This window comes from Phyllostomus discolor, chromosome 6 (genome assembly GCF_004126475.2).
Source record: "Phyllostomus discolor isolate MPI-MPIP mPhyDis1 chromosome 6, mPhyDis1.pri.v3, whole genome shotgun sequence".
NCBI lineage: Eukaryota > Metazoa > Chordata > Mammalia > Chiroptera > Phyllostomidae > Phyllostomus > Phyllostomus discolor.
Genome location: NC_040908.2, coordinates 158,665,745 through 158,679,209, shown reverse-complemented (window position 1 = coordinate 158,679,209; position 13,465 = coordinate 158,665,745). Strand labels below are relative to the sequence as shown.

General features: G+C 34.4%; 1 protein-coding gene across 1 annotated transcript; it reads right to left on the bottom strand.

Annotated features, from left to right (window-relative positions):
* Positions 1 to 7,031: 7,031 nt before the first annotated feature.
* LOC114490208 (olfactory receptor 1052-like) lies at positions 7,032 to 7,814 on the bottom strand. The gene has a single exon (XM_028504133.1). It carries the CDS (start codon positions 7,812 to 7,814, stop codon positions 7,032 to 7,034), a length of 783 nt encoding a protein of 260 aa, XP_028359934.1.
* Between the last annotated feature and the right edge of the window lie 5,651 nt (positions 7,815 to 13,465).

Genomic DNA, 13,465 nt, shown 5'->3' with positions numbered 1-13,465 from the left:
GGAGATAAGAGAATAAAGAAATATAACCAAAGATACAGCTTAAGTATGTGAATTCAATTCGCTAGTTACTTTAGAAAAACAGCATAGTTTTAAGTCAACAATAATGATGCACAGTAAATCCATTTATTGCAAGTATAAAAACTTAGCCTGGTTCAAAGTTTACTTGGCTCAAAGTTGCACCAGGAGTTAGAAGCTGGCATTATGCCAACTTCTTGAGGAGCCCCTCAAGAAATTAAAATACCCTTGGAGAGCCCTAATAGGGATGTTTGACAGAGTTCAAGAGCTGGGGCCTTGATTCAGTACAGTCCAGATCCCAGAAGACAAGGCAAGGGCCTCATATTTCAAGGAACAGCACTCATTAACAACAAGCACAAGCACTCAATATTTAATAGAAAAATTTTGGAGACATCTAGACAAATGTTCTCTGTGACATCTGTTTAACTTTGATAACAAACACACATGACAAATGCATTAAACAATGAAAACAATGGATACATATGTAAATATGTGTGTCTGTTGTGTGTACACACACATATATATAACATTTAAGAAAACATAATATATTTTGTATAAAAATGAAAAGTGCCATTCAAGGGTGTCCAGAGAAGAGAGTAAAAATAATCAAATATTTTCTCTCATGAAAATATGACTTATTTGTTAAAACTTGCTTGCTCCAGCAAGTCATCCTTTGCTACTCCAGCAGATATTTATCTCTTCATCATTTGATTTCCTATAGCATTTTTTATCCAATGGCTTATATTAGTCCACATGAGATCTTTTTTAAATTAAGATTGAATCAGGAAACTTTTTAATATATTTTATTTCTTTCCATTAAAAAATTTCAAACCTAATTTTCAGGACAATGCACATGGTTTTGGCATATGAAATGGCATATCAACCTAGCATTTTACCCACAAAAAGACAGATAATTAAATTAATTTTAGTCAGGCTTTATACATTACCCAAGATACATGAAAATTAAGGTTCTGATGCCTAGTGAATTTGAGGAATACTTGGTTAAATGATTCTTAAGGAAAGCTTTCTTTACTGTGGGACTAACAGGAAAATATAATATGCTACTATTCTCTGAGAGTTTCCAAGGAGAGAAAGGAATAATACAGAACACGTCTCATATTAACTTGATGGTTGAATCTATTTTAACTGAACACCTATGAAAATGGCATTCTACATCCCATGCCGAGGGAACAATACTTCCCTGGTATGGAATGAACAGTGAGAAAGACATGGGGTTGGATTTCTACCCTTTACTACCAGCAATTTGATGTTTGCATTTATAACAATTTAAACACTGTAAGTCATACTACAAAATAGTTGTGTTGTCATTCCTTTTGGTGAAAATTCAGAGGTTAAAAAGATTGACCAGTTATTTTTCACCACATTGAGCTTTGATTTCGAGTCTAAGGCTTAGTTTCCTAGCCTAACTTAGTTTCATCGGTAAACCTCCCTAAAGAGGTAGTTGTGAAAAATATATAGGAAAATATGTAAGAAATGTCTGTCACACCATAGATCATCTCTAACTGCTGTGTATTCAAAGTAAAACAAGTAAAGAAAATAGAGACTGGACCTTCTATTCACCTATAGGCTGTTGATTAAAATAATTTTTTAGTTCTTTGCTTTTTTTGGTTTAGTTTATTTAGTTAGTTTTGCTTTCACTTACTTTACTTTTATTTTTTATCATTGTTCAGGTACCGTTGTCTCTATTTTTCTCTCACCACTCCATCCCCACCTGACTCATCACCACCTCGCACCCTCAATCCAACCCATCTTTGGCTTTGTCTGTGTGTCCTTCATACATGTTCATTGTTGACCCTTCCTCTATTTTCCCCCATTTTCCCTCTCCCCCTTCCTGTCTGGTTACTGTCAGTTTGTTCTTTATTTCAATGACTCTGGTTCTGTTTTGCTCACCTGTTTGTTTTGTTGATTAGACTCCACTTATAGGTGAGATAACAAGGTATTTGTCTTTCACCACCTGGCTTACTTCACTTAGCATAATGCTCTCCAGTTCCATCCATGCTGCTGCCAAGGGTAGGAAGGAGCTCCTTCTTTCTTTCTGCTATGTGGTATTCTATTATGTGAATGTACCACAGTTTTTTGATCCCTTCATTTAGTGGTGGGCACCAAACATTTTTTTTTTACCTTGATGATGAGTTTTTTATTTCACTGATTCTATATTTGTTTCTTTGGTCATAATTTAATAAATAATAATTTTCATCTGGACTGCATTCCACATGGTGTGTTTCTTTTGCTGTAAAGTCTATTATATACAATACTTTTTTGAGTCTAATAATTAGCTCTGATAATAGGGCCAAATGAATCATTGATCTTTCTTCAAGTTTAGGAAAATTCAATGGTTTGTAATAATCAATCTTAGATGTTAAAGAATTCTTTTAAATAAATTCAGCTCTTGCAATTGGTATCACTATATGCACATAAATGTATAAAGCTTTAAATATAGAGAATTGAGGAAAGATGGAATAAACCCACTAATCCTCTCAATAATTGGAATGTATTTGAAGCAGATCAATTTACTTCACATTCCATTCACAGCATGTATTGAGAACTGTTGTTTTTAAAAAGCCTTCAGGAAACACCTTTGTGACTTCTTTGTTAGAACACTAAATATAACACCTGGATTGAGAGGAAACCTGTTTTTTTTCTATTACTCTTCTGGCTTATGTTTATATTTGACTTATGGTCTTTGGAGGATGGAATCCCCAGCGATTCTGTGAACACTCAGCTTCACTAAAACAGCTCAAGGGAAGCCTGAGGAAAATAAGGCCCCGTGCTAACTTTCCAAATTGTAGCAAGGATGCATTTGGCCTTTTCTCTGCTTTAGAGAAAACCGTTGATGTTCTTGTCTTATATGAGGCTCTACAAGGAAAAGTTGACCTATTAAAAATTAACTCTTCCAGTATTAAGAATTATATACGCATATTATCCATCATACATAATTTTTAATTTTAAAGAGTGCTATTTCATTTTATTTATTGATTACCATGTGCTTCTAAACTATATTATTGGTAGTGATTATGGGAAATATGTAATATTTCGATGTGAAACAACCCCCAAGAGGTGGAAGAAATTACTAAATAGAATTTGTGTGTGTGTTTTCATACATTAGATTGCCTTTTAGTATTAGGGGTAATTTAGCCAATTATGACACTGAGAGAAATATTAATTTCAACATTTTTGTCATTATATTGGCTGAACATAAAAGTAATTCTTAGAAATACTACATTGGTTACTTGGAGAAAAGAATAAAAAATATAAAAGGGAATAAATACAGGATGAAATAATAGGCTACATTTTAAAAGGGGCAAGAGGCAAACCACAACACATAGGTCACTAAGATAGGCCAACTTCATCCAAACCAACACACACAGATATAAAAGGTGGTAAAAATTTACAATTAGTCTAAAACAAAGCAATCATGAAAACAGACTAACACTCAGGGAATATTATAATTAGTTTTATTAACAAGAGTATTCCTTTTTCTTTAGCAATCAAATGTAAAGAAGGATCCTAGCTGGAATTGTTCCTATTTATTAAATGCCTGAATGCCTAGTATTTTCCAGGCATTTCACAATTGTTGTGTCCAATCATTATGTGCTTTTCTTTAATTAAATATTCCAATTCATAGGATTGATATTATGTGTGGCTCAGAATAATTAAAGACATTCTCTAAGTTTGCACTTTAAGAAGTGCTAGAACAATAATTTTGATACAATACTTCTGTGATTCAAAAATCTGTGGTCTTTCACCATTTATTCCATGCAGCCTTTCGACATTGACACAGTAAGGAGTGAACATAGTAGGATTTGAAACCATACTGCATAAAGAATAGTGGAAATCTTAGGAAATATCCAGAGTGACAAAAAATTTGACCCAGGATCATATTTTAGCAAAAACTTAACATGTCAGGAGCCTAAGAATGAAGAATGAGAATATATGAATTCTAAGACTTCATAAGACATGTAAGACCAATTGACATAAACTCTAAGGAGTGACTTCTGTCTTGCTTAAATTTTAAAAAGTGATCATATAATTGGTAAAATTTAATAAATGCTGATTTTGTAAGGGAATGTAGACAACCATGAGAGTATTGTAGGGACTATTTTATATTAGATTATGGATTAAATGGGATGGCAGTGTGATCCTTAGAGGCCCATGATTCCGGGAGTTTGAATTTGTCCAGAGGCCAATTTGACTGAGCACAACTGAAAACTGTCATTGAAGCTACTGTTTATATAATCATTGTGTGCTCACAGCATAAGACCAAATCTCAAATCTTAGGAATGTCAATCTATTGCACTAGCTTGCAGGTTTCTTCTCAGTAAGTGTCAAGCCTCCCCACCGTGCAGATGGAGCCACACCCAACCCACATGCTACCAGCACCTCATTTTCCTGATGAGCCAGGCCAGTTTCCAAATCACAAGCCCCAAGGCTGCACACATGAAATAGACAATGGACACATATTTGATGCAGGTTTTCTGAGGGTTCAAAAAAAAATGTTGTGAGACAGACCTCTACTGAGTCCTGATTTCTCCAGTGTTGAGGTTGGACAGTAACCAATTTTATGTAAGAGCTGAAAGAATTGGAGCTACAAGTATCATTCTCAACTCTTATCTGTGCACATGGCAATTGATGGCATTGCATCAGATATTTTATAGAAAAAGTCTTCATTTATTTCCTATGGACTAATTATACTTATCATTTAAGGACATTTTGAATCTTCTTGACGGAGCTTCATTTGCTTTCAGAATATGAATGTAGGGTGTATTACTTTTACAATTTCCAGCCTGCAACTTCCCCTACAACTTCTCTCCCTAGAAGAAAGAATTTATTTCTCATCTTAGCATCCAGTCACTGTATAATGGTAAAATACAAGTTTAGTACAAGTTGAAGATCAGTATTTGAAAAAAATCTGTACACTTTTTCCATGAAATAATTCCCTCTCTCAGACATGCACACTTAATAAACTGTTATTGTATCTGCACCCTGTGGGCCAGACCCTTCTTTTACACAGTGTATATTGTAAGGGAATTTATTAAAATTACACTATGATTTATTTTTCTGAGTTTTAATCAACTTGATTGTATATTATTCCTTGTGTTTCATACTCAAAATATAAGACATTGAATACTTTTGAAAAGTGTGACTAACCAGATAAAGCCATGTTTACTAATTATCATTATTATTATATTTGTATTTTATTCTTAAAATAAAAACTTCCATACAAATGTATTTGCATGAATGTACCATACATAAAAGTCACATACATATAGCTTTATGGGCCCAAATTTCAAATAACATATTAAATGATCTTAGAAAATCATGAAGAGCTATATGATGCTCTCAGCATTGGTGGTGGTGATGTTATTTTTTCATTCTAAGAGGCAAACTTTTATATGAGTTACTTTGCATAATTTTCTAATATAATATGTGTTTTTGTTTGCTCCCTTCACAGATACTGGAAACATCCTTTATTTGGTTTTGGTTGTCACTGAGAGAAAAGAATTTCAATCTAGCTGCTATGTAAATACATGAGTTAATATTTATAGAGCATAGAGCTTTCCCATTGTGCTGCTTAGCTTATTGACCTGTACTTATTTCAGTATTTAAAGCAAACCCCCCAAAATTAAATTTAATTTTATTTGTAGATGAAGATATCCTCTAGTATACCATATTCATTTTCCAGATAGGAAATTTTACAACAAGTTAGGGAAAAAAGATCACCATGGAACGATCAGTAATTATGGGCTGACTGTACCTTTTCTACCTGCATGTACAGTTTGAATCATAGGGAAAACAATTGGTTTTACATATTTCTCCTCTCTAGAATACCTTCAGGAAATTTTCTTTTTAATGTCTAAAGAATATCCTTAAAAAAATCCTTAAGATATTGGAAAATCCTTAAGAAAAGGAGGAAATTCATCTGATTATTATTGATTCCCTAATGATCATGGAGGCATCCTTTCTAAAATTGTTCAGGGTAAGTTTTACCTGAGAATTAGGGGCCCTTTCACGTGAAATGGTAAAACAGTGACATTCCATCCTGTTCAGTTTCATATGTGGTAATGTAAACTGGGTCCAGGAATAGGGAAATGGTTTAGACCTGCAATCTTCAACTTTTTTGGCACCAGGGAGAAGTTTCATTGAACACAATGTTTCCACAGACTGAGGTTGGGCTGGCAGGGAGACAGGAGGCAAAATTCAGGCAGTAATGTCAGCAGAATCCAGGGACGGGAGGGGTGATATTGGGGACCGACCGCTGATTTAAACTAACTACTGTGAGTGTGGAGGTAATCTAGTACCAAGTTCTTTTTCCGGAGTGTCATCCAGTATTTAGATTTCTTTTGCACAATATCTGACGGAAAGAGTGTAGGCTAATTTCAAGGTCATGCATCTGTCTGTTTTGTTAAACAACTCAATGTTTTATTTTTTTGCTTGAAATTTATTTTTCTATTTGTTTTCTGTGCAACAAAGAGACCAAGCTAAAATATATTTTATTATTTATAGATTTTGTTTGTATATCTCTATTTTTGTGTTTTCTGTCTAGATATCTTTATATATGTGTTCATTTCCACCGATATGCAAGAATTGAAATGTCAACAATTGTCCAGATATAACTAACTGAAATCTTCATATAGTTTTTAGGTTAGTTTACACAATGACCAGGTATATGTACTATAACATGTAATTCTTCTCAGCCTTTTTCTTCTACTGTAAAACAGAGGGTTCCAATTAAATAAACTCTAAGATACCTTTGAGACCCAAGTTTAAATAAATTCATAGAGATATCATTATCAAAAGCACTTGTTTGTGTATTACTTTAGGACACATATGGTATAAAGTTAACAAGGAAAACATTTCATCTCTATAGCCCTTTTCACTGCATCCTTCACCTCCTTGTTTCTCAAGCTGTAAATCAATGGATTTAACATGGGAATGACAAGGGGATAGAAAACAGATACCACCTTTTCTTGTTCTAAGGAATATTGGGAGCTTGGCTAAATGTAACTGAAACTTATAAAGCCATAGAACAAAGTCACAGCTGTGAGGTGTGACGCACACGAAGAGAAGGCTCTGTGTCTCCCTGCTGCCGAGCGAATCCTCAGGATAGCAGCGACTATGAAGATGTAGGAGATCATCACAGTCAAGAAAGTGACCATGGCAATAACACCAGAGAAGACTAACAGCAACAATTCATTCATGGATGTATCAGAACATGATAGCTTCAACAGTGGGGGAAGGTCACAGAAGAAGTGATGGATGACATTGGGCCCACAGAAACACAATTTCACCAAGCCAATTGTGTGTGTCAGTGAGTTGATTAAACCTCCTACACATGATCCAAAGACCAAGGCAACACAAACTCTTTTTGTCACCACCACTGTATAAAGTAAAGGGTTCACAATGGCCATGTAGTGGTCATATGCCATTGCTGCCAGCAAGAAACCCTCGGTGGTAACGAGTGACCCCCCTAAAAAATACTGCACAATGCATGCAGAAAAAGAAATTGTATCCCATTCAACAAAGAAGTTCAGCAGCAATTTGGGTGCAAAGACTGAGGAACAGCAGGCATCAACAAATGACAGGCAGCTTAGGAAATGGTACATAGGTGTGTGAAGTTTGGGCATTATGTGGATTAGAAAGAGCATTCCTAGATTCCCCACCAAAGAAACCGTATAGATGAGCAGAAACAACACAAAGAGGAACACTTTCAGTTCAGCACGATCTGTCAGCCCCAAAAGGATAAATTCAGTAACCATCATAAAATTAACATCAGCCATGTGGTTTTTTCTTGGAACCTGTTAATGACAAGAAGACAGGAATAGTGGAGAATAATCATTCTGTGCCATCAGACTACTGATAGTCCCTAACTAGCTGTGTGGCTTGAGTTCTTGACTTCTCTTCTCTGGTTGTTTCATCTATAAAATTGGAAAAATTTAACTAGAAAGTCCCTAGTCTTTTCAGGCAGTGCTGATTTGCCTGTTCTATAAGGAAATTCCATGAAGAAAAAGGCAAAGATTAACATTCCAGCTTCAGAGTGCATTTAAAATGCTGGTTTTAATGAGAAGGGGGCGGGAAATTAATAAATTTTATTCTAAAATATGTAAAAAATTCCAGTTTAGAAAGCACACTATTCAAGGTTGAAATTTTAATATATGTTACCATGAAACTCTTTTGAACTCCCCATTTTGGATTTAAAAGTACTTGATGTCAAATATACCAAGATGGAAGAATAAACTGTACTGTGGCATTTAAAGCAAGATATTTGACATATGCCTTTCTGTTTTGTTGATACTCCACATTTTTAAAACTTGATGTAATGAAAGGCAGGGCCCTGACTTCCACCACCTCTGAGCCATCCTTAGGAAACAGCCAGGGGCAATGGCTTTGGAGAAGCCTGCCCACTTGGAAAGGGGAGAGGGCACTCTGAGCTGGGATATGAAGCAGAGAGAATAACAAGAGCTTACAATTGGTCTTTCATATCCTAGAGAAATTATCATGCTGGAAACTCAGGGAACAGAGTCTAAACATTTTCTGAGAAAAAGCAGAGCAAACCCATAAAATAAAAAAAAAAAAAACCTTTAAAATTTATAGTAGTTCCTCATAGTATTTTTTATGTTGAAATCCATTTCTTAGAATATGCAATGTCTTTCCTACTAAGTCAATGCAAATTTCTGATTTCTATTTCACTTTATCTGAATAACTTAACTATAGTTTCACATTTATACCAAAATAAAAACAAATACTTTAATGGTTTACAGTAGGGTAAATTTACCTCCATAAAATAAAGGATAATGATTTTGGTGGCTTCACTCTTTCACTTGTGAGACATGGACACTACTTTTGAGGAGAGTAAGTAGAACTCATAAAAGAACCCAGTGCCAGATTGCCACAACAATAATCAATGAGCAGATGCCCATGTCAGACTTAGTGGCTGACAGGTGAGTAATCCCCAAGCAAATATGTAGTTATGATGGATTGTAATGAATGATCAGATTAAAATCTGGGCTTTATCTTTCTTTCCCATCTTTATGGCTATTTTTTTATATTTTTAGCTGATATGCAAGATGTATGTGCATGGGATAGTCCAGTAAGGGAATAGAACTTACCAAAAGAAGAAAAGGTATCCAACACCTTAGCTCATGTAAGAACCTCATAATCTCTCATCCCATGGTTTATTTGTATGCGTTACCTCCCAAAGACAAAAACAAAACATAATACAACAGTTCAATGTGTCTGATGTTTACAGTCATTCAAAAATTAAGTGAATGATAGACGTTCTAGGTAACAGAATTGAAATTCCAGCTTCATCTTTAATATATGAGAACCAAAGGAGTAGCCTCCAGGGTGAGAAAGCAAGCATGAGATGATCCAAACACAATCATCTCAGAAGATAGATTCGGATAACACATTCAGTTCTGTGTTTACCTTAGTCTAAGGGGAGTAGGGTCCCTGGAGTTCATCTTCTAATTAAAAGGGTATATTGAATGTGTGTAGTTCCTGTGTGCTTCTTGAGGGATTTAAGAAAATCTCAAGAATTTAATGGTTCCCTTAAGACATTTAATTTCTTGATTGTAATGATACATAGAAGAAAATATGGGGCAAGGATAAGTAAAAAACAGACTATAAGGTCTCTAAAAAATGCAATAGAATTACTAATGATTGCTGCTTTGTGCTTTTCAGAACACATGATGTGGGCCACATAAAAACACACACACACACACACACACACACACACACACACAAGGAAAATCAAAACCCAAACATACATAGCATTTCAGGTAGTACAGTAAGACCTGATGAAAGCAATGCTATCCCTTTATTTCCTTGGGTTTTGAGAATGGCAGAAAAGAACATTAAATCTATTGCTTCCACAAGACTGACTTGACTGAGCCTGGATGTCTATCTCTTGAATGTTTACTTCTTCATTCTAGCCTGTGTTTGCTGACAGAACATTTGGGGATTTTTGCCTTTACCCTAAAATTAATGATGAGGGATTCGGGTAGCAATATTTCATACTGTTCTCTTGCATTCTTTATTTTTTTTCTAAAAAATAAAATATTTTTCCCTTAAATGCAAATTTCCTAAAGCCCTAAATTATAAGCTAATGGGACAGGTGATAGAAGTAAGAATTAGTTTATATTCTAAGCATATGTTAGGCCAAATTGTGACATTATTGTAAAAGGCCAACAGCATTTCAAGTATCTGGTACACTGTGTTTGTTTTAAAACATATACTTCATTCCCACTCTCTATATAAAGAATTATATAAGAAATATACATAATTAATATAAAGAGTTTAAATGCTCAGACCAATATTTTTTTCTCTTAGAAAATTATAAATTAAGTACAAAAAAATCTGTAAAAACAATGTATGTAGAAGCTCAGTTGAAAAGAAAACAGCAAATACTTACATTCGAAAAGTACATGTCAGGTCCTTTACCTTCTATAGGTCTATCATTTCTTTGAAGTGCATGCAATACCATGTTTTAAGGCATGTTTTTAAAAAAGTCTTCATAGCAATCATTAGATAACTAAATTTTTCCCCAAATCAAGACCTAATGGCTTTATTAGTAACAAAACTGATGTTAGATAAAACTGATATTGAATAAAAGTATTATATTTAGAATAGTTATAGTTCTGTAATTGAATTTTACACATAAAAATTTTTACTCGTATTATTTAAAAAGAATTGGTAGCCCTTGCTGGTATAGCTCAGTGGATTTAACTCGGGCTGCGAACCAAAGTGTCACAGGTTTGATTCCCAGTAAGGGTACATGCCTGGGTGGCAGGCCATGACCCCCAGCAACCGCATATTGATGTTTCTCTCTCTCTCTCTATCTCCTCCCCTTCCCTCTCTGAAAAAAAAAATAAATAAAATCTTAAAAAAAAGAATTGGCATATATTTGTTAATATGCGTCCCTCACATTGCAGGGTCATTTACAATGGCCAAGATCCAGAAACAGCCTGAGTCCCCATCAGTAGATGAGTAGGGGGAAAAGCCATGGTACATTTACACAATGGAATACTGCTACTCAGGTACCAAAAAGAAGGAAATCTTACTTTTTGTCATAGTCTAGGTGGACCTGGAGATACTTATGCTAAGTAAAAGAAGTCAGTCTGAGCAAGACAAATACCACCTCATTGAAAATGGAAAAGACATTGGCATTCTTGCTGCCTCTTAAACCCAATAAACAGAGACAGGAATTGAACCTTTATGGGCACTTTATTCAGAGGGCAGGAAATCTGAGAAGACAGCAGGTTTGCACCCTAAAACAAATTGTCTTACAATTTCTTTCCAGGCCAATGTTTTCTATAACAGAGAATAGACAAAGTGTGGTGAGGGGTTTTGAAATTCAGGAAGAATTAGGTGAAAGAAACTGCAGCATTCTCTTCTGGGCAGTTAGCTGTTCCCAGGGGCAGGTGTTCCTGTGTCCCTCCCTGGAACACAATGGCCTGGATGCCTCCACTTGTCCCCAGGCAATGGTCTTTAGCAGTGCCCCAGGAGGTTGGCTGTCCCTCCCAGGACCCAGGATGGGCCTTATCTGTAGTTTCTGAAACAAAAGCTTTAACACAGGCATTACCTACTAGACTTATTAACTATTTACTTAAACTAAAATTTTCCAACTCTTGAGTCTCCTGTCATGATCTCACTTATATGTGGAACCAAATGAACAAAATAATTTACTCATACATTTCTAGAAGTGGATGAAAATGGTGCAGACACATTGGAGAACTGTCTCGCATTAAGCTGAATATGTGCCTGGCTCATGTCCCAGGACTTCTGCTTAGAGAGGAATGTGTCTGTCGACAAATGTACAGAAATAAAAATGCTCACTATTGAGGCCAATACTATTTTCTAGACTGTATGTGCTGCCTAGGATCTGCTGTATAATTTCAAATAGAGGTGGTTACTGTGGATATTCCCATCTTGCTCCCAAATCAAGCATGGGTATGGTAATGCTGGATATCTTCTTAACATTATAACATGAGCTATATTGTATTTATATTCTATAAGTACTTTCCTCAGTTTTTATCACTATTAGATATTAAAATGTATAGATATTTTCTGCAACTCTTATGATAATTATATTCTTTTTCCTTTGTTAGGTCAGCTAAAACTACCCTCTATTTCTAGAATAAGCCCTTCATTATACTTACAAATATTTTCCTTAGAATTTTGGCTTTTCTGGCATAAGATATACCAATCTGTAGTTATCTCTCTTTGCAATGTCCTTTTCAGGTTTTGAGATCAGTGTTTTAGCAGTTCCATTAAATCAGTTTTTCTTTTCCTTTTCTTCCTCCCTGAAAGAATCTTCAAATGATATTTCTTATTGCCTATATAGCAAGAACATATCACCAGAGAAACATATAAACCTAGTGTTTTCTTTTAGGATACGTTTTATCATTATAAATTCAGTCTCTCTGCATGTTTAGATATATTTGGATATTCTTGTGTGTACTTGTTTTGGTAAGTCTTGTTTCTCTGTCTGATTTCCATAAAAGGGAACTTTTTATGTCAGCTAAGATCTCATCCTATAAACTTTTTAACAGTGGTAGAAACTCTAATGGTATTTTTCTTTTCATTTATGGTGTTAGTAATTTGTTTTTACTCATTTTTTTTCTGATCAGTTTTGCTACAGTTTCATCACTTATTATTCCTTTAAAGGAATAATGTTATTGACTTTCTCTTAGCATGTAATTTCTAATTTATATGTTCTATTTCTATTTATTTTCTTTCTTCTTACTTTGTTCAATTTGATTTATTTCAAAAACTTCCCATACTGATTTTTTGAAACTTAGTTTATTTGTGAATATATATATATTTATCTGCAAACTTACAAAGATTGATTACTTGACTTTTCTTATTTAAATTTACTGTGATCAGAATAAATAAATATACTGTGATCAGAGGAAAAAAATTACAACACTACAATAGTCAAGTTTTAATACTTCATATTCATTTAGAGAATGAGTATTCTGTGGTGTGGCATGGTGGTCCATGTATTTCAACCAGGTCAATTAAATAATTCATGCTGTGATTTTATTTTTATTGGCTTGAACTTTCAATTAAATGCTCAGAGAACTTTTAAAACCTCCAGCTAGAAATTAAACCTCCATCTATGAAATTTAATATCTCACTTTCATCAGCTTTCTAAAAGTATTTTAAAGCAAATTAATAGGTAAATACAAACTTAGAATTATGTTTAATTTAACACTAAGAATTATCCTTTTTAAAAAATAATAATAATTTTCACTTCATGGTTTTTTTCTTCTTTTTTTAAATACTGTCTAGAGGTTTTTTATTTTTTAATTTTCACATAGTGTATCCTTACTTTTTTACTGTTGTTCAAGCACAGTTGTCTCCACTTTGCCCCACCCTCAGTCCTACCCCCTTTGGTTTTGTCCATGGGTCCTTTGTACATGTGCCA

Bases quoted from the DNA above. Each gene is read 5' to 3' on its own strand.
- LOC114490208 (XM_028504133.1), bottom strand. From the start codon at position 7,814: ATGGCTGATGTTAATTTTATGATGGTTACTGAATTTATCCTTTTGGGG.